At 47.3% G+C, this 21,954-nt stretch overlaps 1 protein-coding gene across 4 annotated transcripts in view; it reads left to right on the forward strand.

Moving 5' to 3' along the window:
• Positions 1-21,954, forward strand: part of AKAP1 (A-kinase anchoring protein 1) — a 43,890-nt gene that overhangs the window by 14,715 nt on the left and 7,221 nt on the right. For all 4 annotated transcript variants that reach the window (XM_081843502.1, XM_081843501.1, XM_081843500.1 and 1 more), the window contains 5 exons: positions 12,908-14,573; positions 16,676-16,809; positions 17,740-17,866; positions 19,092-19,219; positions 20,549-20,726. In XM_081843502.1, coding sequence (XP_081699628.1) covers positions 12,932-14,573; positions 16,676-16,809; positions 17,740-17,866; positions 19,092-19,219; positions 20,549-20,726 — 2,209 coding nt within the window. In that variant the 5' untranslated portion in view covers positions 12,908-12,931. The remainder of the gene's footprint in view (positions 1-12,907; positions 14,574-16,675; positions 16,810-17,739; positions 17,867-19,091; positions 19,220-20,548; positions 20,727-21,954) is intronic.

Below are 21,954 nucleotides of genomic sequence, written 5' to 3' on the forward strand. Positions count from 1 at the left end.
CCCCCTTAAGCTCTATATTAAGACAAGTGGGTAGCATTGAGTTGCCATGTCTTAAAATATTTACAAGTCCTCCAATAAAAGGAACTTGAATCGGAATATAACATTTAGACCTCACTGACAGCGCAATCCTGTGGCTGTTTATTTTGAAGACACTGCGGCTTATTTATGTGCCAATTATTCCCAGATAAGTGTGTGTAGGACTGATGTTTAAGTGCACTCTGCATGGAAGGCTTCCTAATGGAATCTGTTGATTCATCTACCTCTGGCTAATTGGCAAAACATTTTGAGATTCAGATAGCACCAAGTGTGAAATGCTGTAAGTCTGCTGTTAGTTTTGCTTACGAAATATAAGTTGAATCTTGGTTCATTCTTAAGAGGCGGCAAAAAAACTTCCCAGTTCTAAATTTCCCAGTCCACATCCCTGGGGGTAGTCCGTTCCTCAAATGCAACAAATGGCTTATGCAGCATCTGTTTTATGTCAACTCTGTGCGAGTGCTAACTTACGTGGGGTTCGTGGGTCCCAGCACAGCGGCGTTCCTGTTTTCCATGATGGTCTGAATCCTAGGATGTAAAAGGGAAGATGGCATGACTGCTGTGAAGAACTCTGCCGCAAAGTATGTCCCACCTATTGGGAGATCCAGGACAGGTAAAGGGAAGTACAGTGGTACCTCAGGTTAAGTACTTAATTCGTTCCGGAGGTCCGTACTTAACCTGAAACTGTTCTTAACCTGAAGCACCACACTTTAGCTAATGGGGCCTCCTGCTGCTGCCACGCCGCTGGAGCCCGATTTCTGTTCTTATCCTGAAGCAAAGTTCTTAACCTGAAGCACTATTTCTGGGTTAGCGGAGTGTGTAACCTGAAGCGTATGTAACCTGAAGCGTATGTAACCCAAGGTACCACTGTACTGCTGGCGCATTTTGCACTTGGCTCTTGGCCATTTGCAGGTAAAGATGCCTGGGTCACAGAAGGTGACTGACACCTCCACCTCTGGAGGTGCGTGCCCGAGGATCATTGGATCTCGACTGTTTTCCACACACTAATACCCTCTCCTGTAGAATTCTATGTGTCCCATTTTATCTGCACAATCAGAATGGATTTCAGGAACCAAAACGCTTTTTTGTGCAGCTTGCGCAGGAGCAGCGAACAACGTTATAGTTCACTGTTGTCACTTGTCTTCACTTGCCCCCACCTCACAGTTGTGAAGAATTTTCTTACATTATGAATGGTCTGTGTCACTATTAAGCAAAATAGTATAAGAAAAAAAACAACCATGCAGACTTTCCCTGGATAAAGCAACTTTTCTTTAAGTTCTCAACATTCTTAACACAGCTCAAGGTTGTCATCTTGAACTAGCCAGATGTTTAGCTGAAAATCTATCACAGTCAGTCCGTCAAAATAAGACTTTAGAGCTGCCTTGCCCCAATTTGGTGTTCCTTTTGGGGCGACTGCAACCTTGGGTTTAAGGAGCCATTTGGCCCCTGGCTTGTATATCTGAGTTTCTAACACTGGAAGTTTCAGAATTTGCTCCCATGGGCTGTAGTACAGTGGTGCCCCGCAAGACGAACGCCTCACAAGACGGAAAACCTGCTAGACGAAAGGGTTTTCCCTTTTGGAGGCGCTTTGCAAAACGAATTTCCCTAATGTCTTGCGAGTTCCTGCGGGTTCCCCCCCTTTCCCCCCTTTTGCTAAGCCGCTTATCAGCTGATCCGCTAAAAGCTGCTAAACCGCTAATAGCGCTAATCCGCTAAGCTGTCAATGGGCTTGTTTCGCAAGACGAAAAAACTGCTATACGAAGAGCCTCACGGAACGGATTAATTTCGTCTTGCGAGGCACCACTGTAATGGAGACCAACTTGGATGCTTCAAAGGGGGTTAGGCAAATGTGTGGAGGATTGTACTGATGCACTCGCTGTGAGCTACTCCACTGTTGGAGGCAGAACAGTCCTGGGTACCAGTTGCTCACAGTCACAAGTGGGGGGGGGTGTGCTGTTGCACTCGGATCCTGGTTGTGGGCTTCTCTTTGGGGCATATAGTTGGGCCACTTTGAGAAGAGTGGATTAGATGGGTCTTTGATCCAGCAGGGCTCTTGATATGTTTTTATTGAAATGGGGGACCTGTTGCAGGACTCCCATCTCACACCAGCCTCGACTGTTGGCCATGTTGACAGGGGCTGATGGGAGTTCAGCAACATCTAGAAGGCCACAAGGTTCCCCCCACTCCTTGTTGCCCAAAAAGAGACCGAACAAGGCTGATACCCGCCTGGAATCTTATTATCCCATTTCCCGTAGGGAGACTTCTTTCTGGACAAGTGAAAACACGATCCTCTGCTTGGCTCCTCTCCCCCCAATGCACGGGAAGGGCATGTAAATCACTGACTGTGCCTAGACTCGCAAATATTTCTAGAATTTTTGCAAATTGCCATTTTTGTCTCGTCGGGTGCCACATGGCCAGCGTCAATTTGCCCTTGTTCCATTTGCGCAAGGACAGAGAACTGTCTGCTGTCTGGAGTGCCTCTCCCCACTTGCCCCCCCACCCCGGCAAGAATGTGATTTTTTTTTTTTTTACTTGCTTATAAAAAGCAATGGGTATGTTGGGCTTGGTGAGCAGGGTTGGTGGGGTGAGAAGTGAGCGGTCTCAGGAACCAACTGGACAGATAAGTGATGGGGACACAGGAAGCTGCCTTCTACTGAGTCCTTGGTCCATCTGTTGTTGACACTGACTGGCAACAGCTTTCCAGGATTTCAGGCAAGGGGCTGTTCCCAGCCCTACCTGAAGATGCCTGTGATTGAACCTAAGACCTTTTGCATGCAAAGCAGAGGCTCTTCCACTGAGCCAGATCCCTTCCCACACATTGCCCAAGGCTTGTTATTTCTCTTTTGATGTGCTCACGCTCTTACGTTTTTACTAGTCTTCTATTCTTTGTTTCCATGTTTGTCTCACTGTAAGGTTTGTTGGGGCGCAGTTTCATGGAGGTGGGACGCGGGTGGTGCTGTGGGTAAAACCTCAGTGCTTAGGACTTGCCGATCGTATGGTTGGCGGTTCAAATCCCTGCGGCGGGGTGAGCTCCCATCATTCGGTCCCAGCTCCTGCCCACCTAGCAGTTTGAAAGCACCCCTAAGTGCAAGTAGATAAATAGGTACCACTTTATAGCGGGAAGGTAAACGGCGTTTCCATGTGCTGCGCTGGCTCTGGCTCGCCAGAGCAGCTTCGTCACGCTGGCCACGTGACCCGGAAGTGTCTCTGGACAGCGCTGCCCCCCCCGGCCTCTTAAGTGAGATGGGTGCACAACCCTAGAGTCGGACACGACTGGCCCGTATGGGCAGGGGTACCTTTACCTTTACCTTTACCTTAGTTTCATGGAAAAGCAGTATTAAGAGTCGATTCCTTCTGTCTTTAGACAGCTTTGCTTGGTTGCCTGGTGCAGTTTTCTTACTCTCCTTTGGCGACTGCGTGCTCACAGTCTTCCTATGAAATCCTTGGCATTGTGGGAAGGAGGCTTCTAAGTCATGGCAAGGGCTTGGCTTGGTTGCTGTAGCCTTGCCTATTTCTGGTGTAGCGTGGGATGTATTTTGAGACAAATCTGGCAGTGTGTACCAAAAACAACTGAGATCATGAGGATGGTGAGTGGTGGTGACTTCCTAAGCAGGGCTGCAGGGGAAAGGTCAACCAGATACCTACACTTTTATGCCCCAGCTGGAGAAGCTTGAGGTGGAGGTGTGGTAGACTGTTGCTGGGTTCTGAAGCTCCATCTCCCTTTGATACAGCTTATTCAACTTTGCAGCTCATGGTTGAAGTTGTTAGCCCAGCAGCATCTGAACACAGCCACAAGTTCTCCATTATCAGATGGAACTTTGGTCTGAGCCAACTGGGTCCTTATTATGTACGTCTCCTAATTTTTCTTTTTCTTTTTTTAAATTATTTTTTATTAATTTCCAATAAAAAAGAATTTTTAGTCATACATTTTCAATACAATCACACATACATATTTTTGACTTCCATCAGTTCATCCGTGAATCCTCCGTGTTCTCGTCTTTATACTGCAAGTTCAAAATTTGTCATTGTCTTTTATCTTAAAATCCACCTACTCCCCCTCTTCCCTTTTTTACAATGTTTCTATACATATTTCTTCACAAAGCTTCCTGTAAACCCACAAACGTTATTTGTTCATCACATATGCTTTTCATATAATCCACAAATTTACTCCAGTCCTCGGTGAACTTGTGATCTCGTTGGTTTCGGACTTTCCCTGTTAATTTATCTAGTTCTGCGTAGTCTGTTAATTTCAACGCCTCCTAATTTTTCCACCCATCCCCTAGCTCTAGTTTCTTTCAAATACATGAATGAAGCCAATTGTGAGCATTGGGATTTCATGGTTCATTTAGCTGCTCGAGATGCATTAAGGACTTAAATCAGTTGTCTTGAGCTTGTCCTTCTGGATTGGTGAAGAAAGCTGCCTTAAAAAAAATAAAATGCTCTGACTCACTTCAACTTCATCAAAGCTGTCGACAGCTCAGGGAACCCTGCATTGTGTTCCGTGTTCAGATGGCTGGTCCCAGATCAACTGAGGTTAATGCCTTGCCAGAAACACTTTTGGACTTCATCTCTAGTGAAAATAAAAGTGTTAAATTGTCATCACCATCCTTTTTTTTATTGCCTTCTAAGCAACCTTCTCAAGGCGATTTACACTTAAGATTATTGAAATAGTTAAAATTACAAAACCAGATATATTTAAAGCAAGACTGAAACCCTAACAAGTAGATGCTCGTGGCAAAGTCCCCTTTAGCCACCTGAGAAAGCTTGTCAGAACAGAAATGCCTTCCGTTGTTTCCGGAATAAACTTGGCACTTGATTTGTTTGCTTTGTGTGTGCCTCCCCTCACAGTCTTGTGAGCGCAGATAGGATCACCGAAAAATCTAAACTTCCTCGTTCTGGTTGCCTCCACTAATCACCGCAAGTCTTCCACTGATATAACAATCTTTCCCAAACTCTAGGTTCTTGAGATATTTGAAGATGGAGATATGGTAGCCATCTTCAAATATCTCAAGGGCTGTCACATGGAAGAGGGAACAAGCTTGTTTTCTCCTGCTCTGGAGGGTAGGACTCGAACCAATGGCTTCAAATTACAAGAAAGGAGATTCAGACTAATCATCGGGAAGAACTTTCTGACAGTAAGGGCTGTTCGGCAGTGGAATGGTCTCCCTCTGGAGGTTGTGGATGACCATAAGCAGAGGTTGGATGACCATATGTCATGGATGCTATAGTTGAGATTCCTGCATTGCAGAGGATTGGAGTCGAAGACCTTCGGGGTCCATTCCAACTTGACAATTCTATGATTCTAGCCCTGCTGGATCAGGTCCACCTAGTCCAGCAGTTGACTTGCCACAGTGACCAGCCAACTGTCTCTAGACAGCCTGCAGGCAGGGCTTGAATATGGCAGCTCTCTCCTGAACACGGCTTTCCAGCAGGTGACTATCAGAAATGTCCTTGGTGTGAATATGGAAGTTCTATCTCACTGCTGTGGCTAATAAGTCTATCGGTGGCTCTCCACCTCCCTCTACCGAGTCATACCATTGGCACACCAAGCCCAGTATTGTCTACACACTGAGATCTTCTGCTGACTGATTTACAGTAAGTGATTTGTGCTTGTCCCCTCCTAGCTATGTTTGGGCATCTAATGGTGGTTTTCTGACTGAAGTAGGTGGTCAGCCTTGAGGTAATGGAGCCCCGCCCTTGTTTCAATAGAGATACCCTTCCCTTTACTTTCCAAGGTGTAGAAGGATGAGCATGTTGAACTTTTTTCCCCTACCAGCCCAATTTCTGTGGAGGTTTCTGTTTAAATTGCAGCAAATGCGACAGTCTCATGGTACCCTTTTAAAGGCAAACGGGTTTACCGCAGCCTCGGCTGCCGTGTTTGCTGTCCTCCATTGCTGTCTTGGGTGCTTCTCCTTGTTTGCTTTAATGCCAGAGTGCTTTTATTTGTATAATTCGGGGCAAAGTACACCTGAATCTCGGTTTAGTCCCCAAATAATGCTGTTGTTGGGCACGGCCTGCGGCTCACACAGTCGGTAAGCAGGGTACGAGTTCAGTGGCAAGCGTTTGTTTTTTTTTAATTTAAAAAACCCAAATAATTCTCCCGCTGTCCTCCATTTTACAACCCCGTGGCATGGGCGCAGTGGCAGCACCCTACTGTCCTGGGCAGCAGCTGAGCCTTTCTCACACCTGCTTCACCCCTAAAAGTGCCTCTCCCACCTGGAAACCATGTTTTTATGCCACAATTTGTCTCTTCCTCCCCCTCCACCCATCTGCTAATATGTGCTAAGACCTATTTTATGTGAGAGGAACTCAAAAGGTGTTATTTTGTTTTAGTTGCCATTTTGCTGAGCGGTTGTAATTGTGAGGGCAGAGCTAGCCTTAAAATTCTGGATTCGAGTTCCTGTTTCGCGTGCCTCCTTGTGATAATTTTTAAATGAAAATACGTGGTTCGTAAACATTTAAATAGAAGTAAAATCCGTGCCTCTGAACTTTTGAGGGCAAGGGCTCCATTTGTAACACAATCCCCACTTCAGAAGCGGAGCCCAACTAATTTCTCCCTGCCTCCCTTTTGCTTCTCCCCTTAATGTTGTCAAAGCGGCTGAAGTTAGCTGTGCTTCGTGCTGGTTCGACTGCATGCAGGTGATTCTCCAGCTGCCCAAGTAGAAACCCTAGAGAAAGACTGGACTCCGTTCTCTGACCTTGCAAATTATTTGTAGCTTCCTTGTTCCAAAATATGGATTCACCTGAGAAATAGGAAGTCCGCTTCCCCCAATAAACATAACAAAAGCTAGCGTACCAAGTTAGCTTTATCTCTTCTGGAATCTCCAGCTTCTGTGTGGGCTTATAAGGCAGCTCATATGCCCTTTGGCTATTTTTAGCGTGGAAAAAATTTCCAGGCCCCTGTGACTTCAGTTTTTAATGCAACCGGGTCCTATCCGGCATGCCTCTTCACCCTGGTGGCTGCATTCCCTGACACTGTGTCGCACATCCTTCTAATTCCACTGCATTACACAATTATATCGTTATGTGATTAGGGGGAGAAGGCTGTGAAATTTTAAAGGTGCTTCCTATTGAGAATCTTCTCTACGCCCACTATGTTGACCTCTTGCTTCCTTCTGGGCTTTTTCTTTTTTGCTCCTCTGGTTCTTGGTTCGACCTACCATCTCACCACTGAGGACTAGAAACTTGGTGTTTTATGCAATTAAATGCAGAGTGCAAATAGCCTTAATCCAGGGAGGGGAAAGAATACGAGCTTGTTAATATTGCACTGTTGTCTTGGCACTTTGTGGTACAAATGCAGTCTTCTCCCATTCCAAAGCTCATGAGCTGTCACGGCTCAGCAAGGACTAGTTTCTTGGATATTTTCACCTCCCAGTTCCAGAAAATATGTAAGCCCCTTTCTCTTAAACTTCTGCCAAAGTTCCTTGGAAACTTAACGGTGGTGTGGATAATCATTTTTGTCTGCGGACTGTGTGAATGAGAGCCAGACAGTGTATGCAAAATTCATGATACTGATCTCCTTAGCTCAGGGGTCGCCAAAGGCTCATGGACAAATTTGGGTTTTGGAGCAAGTGTTGTGGGTACTTGCTCCCTCTGGTCACATATTTCACCTTTTCCCCAGATCAGTCCTCCCCACTGACAGAGGGAAGGATTGCACACAAACATACAAATTTTGCATTTCTGCATGTTCTGTGTGACAGTCAGAATGAATAGAATTTCTGAGCCCTGATAAACCTATAGAGCTGAAAGAGGAGGAGGAAAGAGCATTGCTTGCCCAAGTTCCTCCCCTTTTGTGTAATTTTTAGGGGGGGGAGTTACCACCAAAGGAGCAGCGAGTTTTGAGGGAGGTGGAGCTCAGAAGCTTTTGGGGCCCTCAAGGACACTGTTGTGGCTGCAGAACGCGACGCTGGTGCCTCCTGTCTCCTAGTGTTTGGGTTTTAATTTGAAAGCACTTTGATGGGTCTGACCTGAATCCAGGGAAGGTTTCAACCCTTTCACCCCAGGAGATAAGGCACCAGCAAATGGGTGCTCCATGCGCTTGTGCATTTGCCAAGTGCCGAATCCTTGAGTCTACTGACGAAACTGGAATCCCATCCCAGGCTTGGGAACAATGCCAGCATGTGCAACACAGCAGCTTGCCATGTATGTGTGTGTGCTGAAGTGAACACCAGCCAACTTCTTCCCTTCTCAGATCTTAGGCATAGCTGCCTTGTCCGCCCCTTAAAAACCCTGCACAACTAGTTCGTTTCGGCCCTTATATGGATCCGCTTACTGCAGGGTTTGTCCGTTCTGGAGGGGAGCTGGGCTTATTGATTCTGCAGCACGTAAAGGAGGAATTGGGGGGGGGGGGTTGAGAAAAAACCAACTTCCAAAGAGAGCTGGTGCTATTGTGCCCACCCAACCCCATTTAGTAGATGTGAACCAGGTGTTCAATGTCTAGCGGACACACAAAAAAATTCCAGGCAGAAGCTGCAGGCATCACAGGAAGAGTATATTGCTAGAAGGGTGTGTCAGAATCTGACCCAGTGTGCAGTTTCAGCTCATTGCCTCAGGTGGGCATGGGGAACAAGTGGCCTTCCAGATGTTGCTGAACTACAACTCCCATCATGCTCGCTGGCACTGATGGTTCAGCAACATCTGGAGAGCCACATGTTCCCAACACCAGACCTAAGGGAATTGCCTACTGGAGGAGGGAGCAGGGGACTATCCCAGGTTCTCATTGAAGTGGTAAATCTGTATCTAGAAGAAGCATTTCCACCTTTGCTTTCTACATGCAGGGATATATATATTTGCTGCCTTAGAGAGGAATATTTTATAGAGTTGGAAGGGATCCCCGAGGGTCAACTATTCCAACCCTCTGCAATGCAGGGTGCTGTTAATGCATTCTTGAATAGCATTGCATGCCAATTATACCCGACACTTGGAATTTTAAATTCCCTTGTAAGCAAGGGTGTCTGGAAGGTAGGGAGAGAAGCAGCACAATAGGGGAAGAGCAGAGGCTGGTGCAGGGCAACACAGCTACTTCTTGGGGAATCGCAGCACCTTTTGCATGCATATAGAATCCCACCCCACTGCCCCATGCCAAGTTTCTAGTCCTGTTGTGGGTGATTTCTAGTGAAGTTTCCAGAAAGTTGGCTGAATAGTGAACTGAGGAGGTGTTGTGAGTGTCTCCTTGCCCACCTCCCTTAATTAGAAACAGAGCATATGCAGTGTAAGTTTTCGTAAGAGCAGGGTTGATGAATCTGTGGCCCTCCAGATTTTGTTGGACTCCATCAGCCCCGGCCAGCATGGGAGTTGTAGTTCTAGCAGCATCTGGAGAGCAAGTGGTTCCCCACCCCTGACCTAAATGTCTTGGCACTCTTTTAATTTTTGAATAGCTGCTGCCTTTTCTGTCCTCTTGCAGTCCTGAATGCAAATCTACGCTTTGCAGAATCAAATGTTATTGGTGCCACATCTTTTAATATTAGAGATCTGTTTCATGCTGCTGGCCATCGTGATTAATGGAACCTCCATGTTCAGTGGCAGAATATCTCCGAAACTCAGAAGATGGGGGGGGGACGACAGCAATGGGAGAGGGCTGTTGTCTATCTTCTTCCCTTGTTGTGTGCTTCCTGGAGGCATGAGATAGCTCAGTTGGTAGAGCACGAGGCTCTCTTAATCTCAGGGTCGTGGGTTCAAGCCCCACTTAGGGCAAATCATTCCTGCATTGCAGGGGGTTGGACTAGATCACCCTCGTGGTCCCTTCCAGCTCTACAATGCTATGATTCTGTTATATCTGGCTGACCTGTGGGAGAGAACTGATGATGAACTAGAAGGACGTCTGTCTGATCCTGCTGGGCTCCTTTCATGTTCATGCGCTGTGATGCACTCTCAAGCCTTCAGCTGCAGATGGTTTATAAACTTAAAGCTGCTTTAGCTCTTCTTCTTTTGGTTGCTCAGTTTTATTCCCAGCATCTCCAAAGGGGGATGGGTAAGTGGGTTGCTTTGCTCTTGAATGCTTCATCACACATAAGGGGAGAGCCTGCCTTTGGCTTCTGAGAACCTGAGTCCTGACAAAATTGCTGGAAAAAGCCCAACTTTGGTGGATGATTCACAAATGGGAGGCTCTTGTGTCTTGGGAATCACCAGTCCTCATGGCGCTCAATAATAATAATAAAAATAATAAACTGGAATGTAACAAGCAATTTTTAATTTATTTTTTAAAGCCCAGATTGTTCCTCCAGCAGCTCAGATCAGGGCTTCGCACCTGCTTTGTCTCAATGCAGCCTTCTTCCCTCGCCCTCCTCGCATGCTTCGAATGTCTCTCACTCAGCTTACCTTCTGCTTTCTTACTTCTGGAAAGTGTCCTGGGTTCCCCTTGGAGAGCCCTCAAGATGCCATCATCATTAAATGGCAGTAGAAATCCCTGCAGATTTTCCTCTGCATGAGAGAGAGAGAGAGAGAGAGAGAGAGAGAGAATCTTTTTAGAAAACTCCATAAGCACCTTGTCATCATAGCCTAGTTCCCAGTGAAGTGGGGCAAGCCTGTGTCTGTGCTGTACCCCTCCAGACTTTTGGGTTGGGGAGGGCTCTTCCATAGAGCAACAAAGACCTCGTCCTCTGCATGCAGAAAAAGAGCGGGTCAGGCTCTTTCCCCACATGCAGGCTTTTTGCATGCAGGGAGTGTATTTAGTTTGTATGGAAGATCGTTCTGACACGTAAGCCTCCCTGCTCCAAGTCTGAGGGGTACAGCCGGGACACAGGCTTGCCCCACTTCTCTGAGAACTAGACCTTGGAGCTGATATTCCTGGTTCTACACTTCCAACCTTGGGAGGACGAGTCCGTGCCCTTGGAGACACCCAAACTCTGCTGGCTGCCAATGTAAACTGTGAGAGTGTTCTGCAGCAAGCAGCTCTCTGAATGGGCAGCTGTTTACCCCTGACATTCCAGCCACAAGGCCCGCAAATTCTCCTCTGTTAAGGAAAGGAATGCCAGCCTTGTCTTTTTATAACTCGAGGGGAGCTCTTGCTCAAGTAACAGGTTGGGCAGAATACAATGTGAACCTCAATTTTTGTCACTTATCTTGACTGTGGAATATTCCTGTTAGGGGTTGATCCACTGAAATTAATGGGCATGAGTAAATTGGGTCCATTAATTCCATTGAGTCTCCTCTGAGTAGGACTTAGCCCTGATTCTCATGAAGGCAGGGATTTCCAAATTTATTTTAGATGGCAGCTGATGCACAACAGATAGACCACATCCCCTGTTGTTCAGCCTTTCTTGTGCTGTACAGTTTGTTGTACAACATTCAGTGCAACAAAAAGCACTGTGTGTGTGTGTGTGTGTTGTTCTGTTCTGTTGTGGATCTATGACGAACATCTCTGATGCATGTTGCTGTATTTGAGATCCTTATCTGCAACTATAAACATTTTTGCTCCTGTAAACCAAAAGCGAATAATCATCATGTGATCTTTATGGTCTTGAGGTCAGAATGAAGGTCAGGGGCTACTGGGCAGAGCATGGGGGGAGCACTTGAGAAGGAAGATTATGGAAAGGTGACCAGCACAGTATATCGAACCAGGTGTTTGCAGCACAGATTTTCTTCTGGTGGGTGATTTCCTCTGCTTGCGTATGTTGATGGTGCATATTTCATGGTCAAAGGTGGGGATGCATGTTGTCTTTGATTTGAAAGTAGTAGTCCAAGCATTCAGCAGGGCTCAGTTATGTGGGGAGGCAGAGGGTTCCTTAATACAGCGGTGCCCTCCAGAAGCCGTTGGACTACAATTCCCAACATCTCTGGCCTTTGGCCATGCTAGCTGGGGCTGATGGGAGTTGTAGTCCATTCACCTCCATGGTTGGAGGCAGTATTCTTCTGGATAATACTGGTTGCTGGGAATCGCAGGTGGGGAGAGGCCTCTTGCACTTGGGTTTGTGCTTGTGGGCTCCCCCTTGGGGCATCTGGTTGACCACTGTGACAATAGGATGCTGGACCATTGGCCTAACCCAGCAGACTCTTCCTATATTACGTAGGCCAGTATGTTGGCTGTTTCTGCTTTAATACCCAACATTCCCCACTTTTAGGCAAAATATGCCTCCTAGATCCTTCAGAGCCTAGCAGCTAAACCGACTGGGCCACTCTGACCCACTGCAACCCATTTTTATTTCCATTGTTATTTTGTAGGCCTCTATCATGTTGCTTACTACTTGTTAGGGTTTTTTTTTTTTTTTTTAAAGTATTGATCATGTGGCTTATTTTGTATGCAAGGAGCTGCCTTTGAACTCTTTCTAGGGAAGAATCTTAAATGCTTAGAATATTCACAGCCAAGTCTTCATAGAAGGTTCTGCATAGTTGTAAATCAAAACACGCTCCCTTCCCAATTCCTAAAAAACCTGCTTTGCGCCCCCAGAGGTACCTCTGAAATGTTAGCAGGCATCCCCCCCCCTTCCAAGGGTGTTTTCGTAGCCCTTGAGGACTAGAAACTTTATTTTTTAAAAAAATCTTGAGCTATTCAAGATGGAGAAAATAGACTTCTGAGCTTCTGTGGCTTGGATGCCTGATTGCAGGCTAGTCTTGAGTGTTTCTGAGCACTGTTGGTGTGATCCTGGCTACACAGCCTCTCATAATGGCAAGGCCACAAGGTTTTGGTGGCGTTTTGGTGAATGCTGGGCAAGCTCAGCTGCTTAGTTGTTAATGTTGCCAAAGATAATCCTTTGCCAACTTGGCACTTCCTGGATGTTGTCCTTCCCATCATCTCCAGCCGGAGTGGCCAATAGTCAGCGATGGCGGTCAAGGAATGCTGAAGCATGCCAGCTGGCTTAGATGTTCTCAGAACAGTGCGAGGAAAACTGAAGCCTTTAACGTGACGCTCTGTGTTTTTGTTTCTTTTTGTCTCTAGGTGTAATCGCTGAGGATCTGCAAAATGGCGCTCCGCTTCCGCACCTTGCTGCCCTTTGCCATCCCTGGAGTGCTGGCGCTCATCGGGTGGTGGTGGTTTTCTTCACGCAAGAAGGAGCGTGCGAGCAATCACGACAGGCGAGACTTGGCCAACATAGAAGAACACAGGATAGGCTCCCCCAAGAAAGAGCCTTCCGTTAGAGAAGGGGTGCCGTTGAACAGCCAGCCGCCCCTGCCCCCAGAAGCCAAGCAGCCTGCTGAACCAGCCTTTACCGTCGCGTCTTCGGCAAGCCTGCAGGCCCCTTTGGAAAGTGGCGCTCGGCGCTGGGACCCCCCAAGAGACCGGCCTGTCACGGCAAAAACAACCATTGAATCCAACAGGGTTCAGGACGACAGTGAAAAACTGGAAGTGACGGGGTGCCGAGATGTACCTAGATCCCCCGCACAGGAGCCTTCCCTTCCGGGCGCTCAGATAGCTGACGGTACCTGTGCTGGTGAAGCTTCTATCGAGAGGCCACTGGCAGCCACTCGAGTGGCAGACCGGGTGCCATCACCAGTCTCGACGGCAGCAGCTCTGCTAGAAAAGTCTTCTAGTTTAGAGAAGTCTGGGGATAGCGGTTTGGAGGAGGTGGCCCAGGATGATGCACCAGAGAAGCCTTTGAAAGAAGGCCTCTGTTCTGTAGCAGCCGCCACCTCAGATGCGGGTTCTTTGGCCGCCCCATTCTCCCAAGTGGCAGATGATGCGGTTTCTCAACCCTCTGTGGATGCCGCTGGAAAGGAAGAGATTGGTGGTGGCTGCACTGGTGCGGCGGCCACAGAGATGGAAGCGGAGGCTAAATGCGTCAAACCTGCTAGCGCAGAATTGGCCCAGAAAGAAGAGACGTCCAGTTCGAACGCTGGTAGTACGTTGAAGCGCCATGGATTTGGAGATGTTGGCTGTAAGGGGAGTTTGGAGAAAGCGAGGGTGGGAGGCATCAGCTTAGACAAAGAAGAAGTCGAGAAGATTGAGCAGGTTGCCATACATATAATTTCCAACGTCATCCAGGCAGCCACCGAGGAAGTGCTTTCTGGGTCGGTCAGCGACATGTCGGATAGGATCTCTCAGATGGCCAGCCGGGTTGAGAAGATCTCCTTGGCAGCTGCCGGCCAAGCAGAGTGCAGCAAGGGCCACGGCTGTGTCGCTGAGAAGGCGGCGGCCGTAGAGGTGACTCCCCTTCTGGAAGAGAACGTCAACCGCCACGCCATGTACTCAAGCCACTTGACGCACGGCCTCTTGGGAAACCCAAGCCACGGCCTCTCCAGGGACTCCAGAAGCGCTGAGCAGCCTGCCGGCGACCCAGCCGCAAACCACGAAGATGAGTTGGAAGACGCTCAGACGATGACAGAAGATTCCGGCTGCAGCGCCTGCACCTCGGAAGACGGGGCGAGTGCAGAGGACCTCTTGAAAAGCACCTCCTCTCCCGCTTTGGGGCAGCGCCTGGATTTGCTGAACATGCCCGCGCTCAAAGACTCGGAACACAAGCTGGCGCCCAGCAAAAAGCCTCCCTCCTCCCCTACGCTAGCGGAGAACAAAGTGCCGTACAGCAACGGAGTGCTGAAGGAAGACTGCCCCCATCGGAGGCATGACCAGCCGTGGTTGGCAGAAGCGGATGCAGACAACTCAGGGGGTAAGGATTCCTGTGTCCCAGTTTTCTTGCATGTGTCCTGTTTCTTGTTTTTCCACCAAATTTATTTGCAGCATTAACTGCCCATCATCAAAAGATTCCAGGGTTGTGTAAATAAAATGGAGTCCTGCTTCCTTGGAGAGCTATGAGCATTTTACACTGAGCTGCTCTGGGTGTAAAAATAAGGGTTTGCTTTCTCTCCTTCAAAATATATAAACGCTAGAATTTTGGGGTCACTCTAGAAATGTATTGGCAGCAGATTCGGGGCACACCCAAAAGTCCTGCTTTTCTCAGCTTGTCATGAATGTGTCAGGTTTGCTATTGTGAGATGTAGAGGCAGCTTAAATGGCTTTAAAATGGAGTTTGGCTCTTTCAGTTGTTATTGTTAGGCCCAATAACTTAAGTGGAACCAGTGTTGTCGGAGGAGCTGTCATGGTGCTTTCCTGATGTATGTATACATGTTGACTCCATATCCCTTCTGAAGGAGCCCAGGACGGCAGACATGTCCACAATTTAAAAACAGAATGAAAGCATTCTAAAACTGTTAAAACGCTCTTAAGCTTCTCTGGGGAGGGCACTTCACAACCAGGATGCTACCACCAAAAAGGCCCACCCCTCATTAGTCGCCTACATGCCTCAGGGTTGGCATGGGCATCTGGAGAAAGGCCTTTGAAGATGATATTGAAGTCTGGGCAGGTATATCTGGAGGGATATGATCCTTCAAGTAACCTGGCCCTGAGCTGTTCAGGGCTTTGAAACGTTAATACCAGCACTTTGAATTGGACCTGGAAATGGGGAGAAAGCCAGCACAGATGGTGTGGCCATGCATGTTTTGATGATTTTTTTTTTCAGTAGCATATTTTAATGACATGGGTTTATTTTTTAATTTTCTGTGTGACTTGTTTTGTACTTGTAAACTGCATAGAAGCTCCATTTGGTATGTAAATTAATTGTTTTTATTATTGTTGTTGATGATGAGGATGATAACGTATTGTTAGGTGTTCCATCTCCCCTCACCTGCAAGATCTTTTGTAGAAGTCTGGACCCAGATATATTCTTAAAAGGTCCCCTTTTGCTGAATGGTGTTTATTTATATTTATAGACAGAACTGGCAGCTCAGGAGGCCCCACAGAACTTGTTCACTCTGCTGTAAAGTATGTGTGTATGTTAGATTTACTAGAATTATCAAGGTGGGTTAGCGTGAACAGTCCTTAAACTCAAGATGACTTTAGAGGAGTTTTTTTGTGAACCAACGCAAAACCTCTCACAATATTGCCTTTCTCTTAGACACAAGGGGCAGCTAGCCTGCAGCCTTCTTCTATCTATTGTTGTTCACCGAACTCCCATCAGCCCCAGCTGATGGGATTTGTAGTCCACAAGCATCAGGAAGGCAGTAGGGTCACATTATCTAAATGTGTGTAGAACTTCAGCCTTGGTTTCTAGTGTTTAATGCTCTATTGATGGCTGTGTTTGTTGAAGGCAATGAACACCCTGGCTCAGGCTGTTTTGGGATGGGGGTCTTCCCCTCCATGACTCTATGCCAAATCATTCCTCACCCGAGTTTCTTTCAGTAGCAAAGTGGAAAATTTGTAAGGGCCCTATGGGTTCTTGAACATTCACTTTCAGGAGCATGCATGTGGGAAGACGCAGGCTATACATAAGCTATACATTTAAAGCACATTCCACCCCCTGCAAAGAATCCTGGGAGCTGTAGCTTACCTCTCACAGAGGGTTGTATCCAGTACTAGCCCCACTCAAGAGTAATGGCTAACCTAGGCCCATAAATTTCATTGGGTCTATTCTGAGTAGGCCTTGTCTGCATACAACACAAGGAGACAATTCCCATTGTGTGTGTGTGTGTGTGTGTGTGTGTGTGTGTGTGTTGTAGAGGGGAGAGGTGCTTTAAATGTATGGTGTGCCATGAATGGAAAGGCCCCCTTTCCCTCACCCTGCTTTGTAGAATAAGGAGGATCCTGTTTCAGAACTCCTGCTAGGTGTGTAGTTTCGCCCCAGCTCTTAATACTTCCTCATATTTCAAACTTATTTATTTATGTATAAGATTCTGTAATGTGCCTCAGAGCTGCGGAACTTATCTCTCTTTGTAGGTTCGGATGTAAATAGCATGGATTCAGTGGACATTGGCTGTGCCCTCAGAAATAAGGACAGCTGCCATAATTCGAAGACCGGAGCAGATTCTAATAAGACAGAGCTTGTTATCTGGGAGATAGAGGTACCAAAGGTAATGCCCCACATTTCTGGTAGAATCTGGCCTAACCAAAGTTTTGCTTCATACCTGAAAGTGTGTTGACTATATTTATACATGGCTGTATCAATGCAGAATCATTCAGACGTAATGGAAACATATAAGACATGCCAAGCAGGAATTGTTGAATACATCCTCATATTAATCCTGTCTCCCTAAGGACTTGTGGATGAGCACGCATGTTTAGACATGGAGGCGTTCGTGCAAGCAACTGGGATTTTGGGGGAGCTTTCAGGGCCCATAAGAGAGCAGGTTGGAGGAGAAATCCTGGAGACAGTTTTGCTCAAGGCGTTTAAAAAGACAGAGAAGTAGATGGGTGGTAGTGAGGGGCTTCTTTGGGTGTCTTACTGCAGCCTGAAGAAGCTCATCCTGGAGGGGAGTGGCCTGGCTAGTGTAGAAGCTTGGAAGAGTAGCTGACTTGTTGTAAGACGATGGTGCATGGAGCTAAGCATAAAGAGCATAAACACCATAAGCAACTTGAGAGAGCAAATGCTTGTCAAAATAATAAAAAAGAGGATGAAAAAGTAATCCCTCTTGGCACAGAGCCCCCAGCAAGTCATTTCGCCTGACTTCAGAACTCAGAAGGGATCTGATCTGATCTAGCTCAGCGTTGTTGACATGGGCTTGGCAGCAGCTCTCCCAGCCGTCCCTGGAGATGCTGGAGAATGGACCTGGGACCAGAAAAGCTGGTGCTCTGTCTGCTATGACTCTTCCTCAAACTCTTTTGAGATGGAGCTTCAGCCTGACAGGTGGTGCTCTCCAACGTCTGCTTGGAGACCTCCAGTGAGGGAGACCCCAAACAGGGCCCACTTCAAGAAGGTTTTCACAGTGTTCAGCCAGGACCCACTGACTTTGGCTTCATTCTGTGTGCAGAACGTTCCTTCATGCTGTTTTTGTTCCCTGCAGCATTTAGTCGGACGGCTGATTGGGAAGCAGGGGAGGTACGTGAGCTTCTTGAAACAAACGTCCGGTGCCAAAATCTACATTTCCACACTACCTTACACCCAGGACTTCCAGATCTGCCATATAGAAGGTGAGTGGGTGGGATGGCAGATGGCCGAGCGAGTGGTTTGGCTGGGTCTCTAGCGGGGTGTCTAACCAAGAGGTTGTGTCTAGGGAGCTGCCTTTCCATGGGTCCCCTGTTGGAGGAAGTATGCCTCTGCACACCAGTTGCAGGTGGAATCCCGGGTGCGGAGAGGGCTGCTGTGCTCAGGTTCTGCTTGTGGGGCTTCCCTTGAGGACAGCTAGGAACATAGAAAGCTGCCTTTTGGGCCATCGGTCCACCTAGCTCAACATTGTCTACACTGACTAGCAATTGCTCTTTAGGATTTCAGACAAGGATTTCCTCCCAAGTGTCATGGCCTGGTTGGATGCAGAGGAATGGTGGGAGGAACCAGCTGGGGAACTCCCAAGGGAAGAAGGTTCAGGACTCAGGCAGTGGTGGTGGGACAATGAGTGGTCAGAGGGAGAAGACTGGGAGGAGGAGGTGTCGGAAGCTAATGAGGTACCAGGGCTCAGTGAGTGAGGAGAGTTGGTGACAGAGAGAAGTCAAGAGGCAGAAGCTGAAGCTGGTGAGTGGGATGAGGGAGGCCAAGAGGCAGAGATGAGTCAGGCTGCTGAAGAGTCACAGGTGTCTCCCCGTCCTTCTGCGACAACCTCCCTTCCCACCTGGTCTCCCAGAACCAGAAGAGGCATGGAGCGGGAGGAGGAAAGGCAAGCACGCAGGGGCAGTCTTGGGTCGTTGGAAAAAAAACCCTGGAGAGGAGGAGGAGACATAGTTAGCTGTGGGGAGGCAGGGACCTTTAGTCTCATTGACTGGTCCAGGGGGGTAAGACCTATCAGGGATGAGTTCCTGTGTTCATTAGGCCTGACACTCCACCAGGTCTGTGCAGACCCTTTTCTTGCTAATAAGCAGTTAACTCCAGTGTCATAGAGCTCTACCACTGACCTATGGCCCTTCCCCACCTGGTGGGCAATTGTGAGAACAGAGTGCTGAGCTAGATGGGCCTTTGGCCCAATGCACCAGGACTCCTCTTACACCCTTACATGTCACATGGTTGGTCCACCTAGCCTGGCAGAAGAAGCTGTTCTCCTGTTATCTGTGCAGCCTTGAACAAGTCACTCTTGTTGTGGCGAGCACAGTTAATCACCCTGCCTCACAGAGATGCAGACAAGTTTGATCTCCTGCTTTGTATCTGGAAACCTCCTAAGCATCTGCCTCTTTTTCTCTCCTTCACCCCCACCCGCCCCCCAAAAAGGCTCTCAGCAAAACGTCGACAAAGCCCTGAGCCTGATTGGCAAGAAGTTCAAGGACCTGAGCCTCACCAATATCTATGCTCCACCACCTCCCCCGCTGCCAGTGCATTCTCTCCCCATGACCTCCTGGGTAAGCACAGGGTCTGTGGGATATCTTTGGGGCATAATAATAATAATAATAATAATAATAATAATAATAATAATAAAAAATTAATAACAAATAATAATAATTTATTTGTATCCCGTCCTCCCTGGCCGAGGCTGGGCTCAGAGCGGCTAACATCATAAAAACAACACAATATGCATAAAACCGACATCAATTAATTAAAATACATCTTAAAATTAATTCAGACAAGTTAAAATCTGGGCAGGTGGCAATTATCAGGTTGGAATTGAGCGTGGTTAATACTTGCCAGGGCCAACTGTTTCCACTGATCATACAAAGACCTGTGAGCGGGTTGGGGGCCTCCTTCGGGCTTGTTTTATACAAAGGAAAGTAAGTCAAACTGCATCCTGCTCAAAGGCCTGGTGGAACAGCTCCGTCTTGCAGGCCCTGCGGAAAGGTGAAAAATCCCTTAAAGAGCTGCATGAGACACCAGCTGTTGGTCAACTGGTAGGTGGGCTGCAGTATCGTGTGGGCCCCTTTTCGGCAGGTCTCTGTAGTTAAGACTCCTGGGCAGTGGCGTGCAGTGAATCTTTTTTGTAGTGGAACAATTAGGGCCAGAGGTGCCAGCTTGTGAGGGCGATGTCATGTGCACAAGCATTGTGCCTCCCTAAGCTGGGCAGAAGGTTCCCAGGCTTTGGGAAGGAGACGCCAGACTTTTAATACTTCAGTGCTCTGATTTACCAGGAACATTTATGGGACTAGCCTGGTGCCCCATGCCCACTGACCACACACCACTGCTCCTAGGTTCTCAAAATGTGTAATGTGTGCCCTGCATATATAACAGGTTTTGTGTAGGTGTGGGTAGATCTGTACAGTTGTGTGGGGTTTTTTTTAAGGCACTTTTAAAATTTTATGTTTGGTTTGCATTTGAAGGGCAGGAATGGAAGATATTTTCCCCCTAGGGGAGGAATGGGGGACCTGTGGCCCTCTCCCTGGCCACACACACAGAAACTCTTGAGGATGGAGGGGCTATCATGAGGGTTCCCTTTGCCGATCGCAGCACCTGAGAGGGTCTGTAGGAACGGGGGCGGTCTTTCTGATATTGGGGGCCTGAGTCATTTAGAGCTTTAAGCACTAACATGAACACATTGAATTGGGTTTGGGAATGAATGGGCAACCAGCGCCGCTGTTTTAAAATGGGGTTTTAAGTGAGACCTAAGTGGGAAAGCCAGCCATTAACATAGCAGCTGCATTGTGGAGCAACTGATGTTCCCTAGCCATCTTCAGGGGCAGTGCTCGTTGCAATAATCCAAGATGTTACCTGAGTGGAAAAACATGTTCTCTCTCTGACAGCTCATGCTTCCAGATGGGGTCACGGTGGAAGTGATCGTGGTCAACCAAATCAACGCGGGACACTTGTTTGTGCAGCAGCACACGCACCCCACTTACCACGTCCTCCGTAGTCTAGACCAACAGATGTACCTGTGCTATTCCCAGCCAGGTATTCCCACCATGCCGACACCGGTGGAGGGTGAGTGCTTCTCCTTTCGATGTCTCTGGGACGCCTTTGGTAGAATCTGCCTGACTTCCACCGTCGCTGGCTCTTAGCACAAGCCGCTTGCACTGGATGTGGAAAGGGATCCAGCAAACACAGCTCTTCCCATGTAGTTTCCCAGGCCTTTGATCAGCACAACATTGCTCTCCCCTGTGTCTTGCAGAATTTAAAAAAAGCACCCAAGTTTGTTTTTTTATTATTTATTTATATTCATTTTCCATATTACATCTATACAAATCATACCTTAGTCTTACACTTCGCGACTTACCTTCCATTTATCTTATTTCATACTCTTAATTTGCTACATCTGCTTTTATTTTCTCCCCCGTTTATTGTTTTCCTTGTCTTTGTCTTGTCTGCTGCTGCCCATAGGCTTATCCCACTTGCCAGTTAACCTTAAGACCACTCTTCTTTAAATATTCTTCAAAATGCTCCCACTTGCCTCTTGTTTTCTTTCCATCTTAATTCCTCATTTTGGCTGTTAAGCTTGCTAACTAAAGCAACACAAGTTTAGTTCCTCTAGGCTGCTGCCGGTGTTGCATATACCGAACAAACAATTAACAGTCCTTAGGCTGGGAAATGCCTAAAATGTTCCTTGCCACAGCCCAGCTTGCTAAATCTCTCTATTCTAATCTCTCTGTCCTGACTCAGTTCTATTAGTTGAGCTGCTCTGATGTCAGAGGAGCAGGGTGCCAAGGGAGCAAACAGAAGTCTTTCTTTCTTTTTCTTTCTTTCTTTCTTTCTTTCTTTCTTTCTTTCTTTCTTTCTTTCTTTCCTGAAATTACAGCCATAAGAAGCTGCTTTATATATTTCATTTAATTTTCCTTTTATTTGGTATACCACCTTTCTATATTGCTATACACAAGGAGGTTTTCACCAACACAATATACAACACACACATAATAATCTGATCCAATTCAGAAAGTTATCTTACAGAATCAGACCTGTGGTCTATTTAGCTCTATGTTGCTAAGCAGCAGCTCTCCAGGGTTTCAGGCAGAAGTCTCTTCCAGCCCTACATGGGAGATGCTAGGGATTGACTCTGGGACGTTCTGCATGCAAAGCACATGCTCTACACTGATGTTTCCCAAACTTGGGTCTCCAGATGTTTTTGGACTACAGTTCCCATCATGCCTGACCATTGGTCCCACTAGCTAGGGATGATGGGAGTTGTTGTCCAAAAACAGCTGGATACTCAAGTTTG

Source organism: Podarcis erhardii (assembly GCF_964252035.2).
Source record: "Podarcis erhardii genome assembly, chromosome: 16".
Taxonomy (NCBI): Eukaryota; Metazoa; Chordata; class Lepidosauria; order Squamata; family Lacertidae; genus Podarcis; species Podarcis erhardii.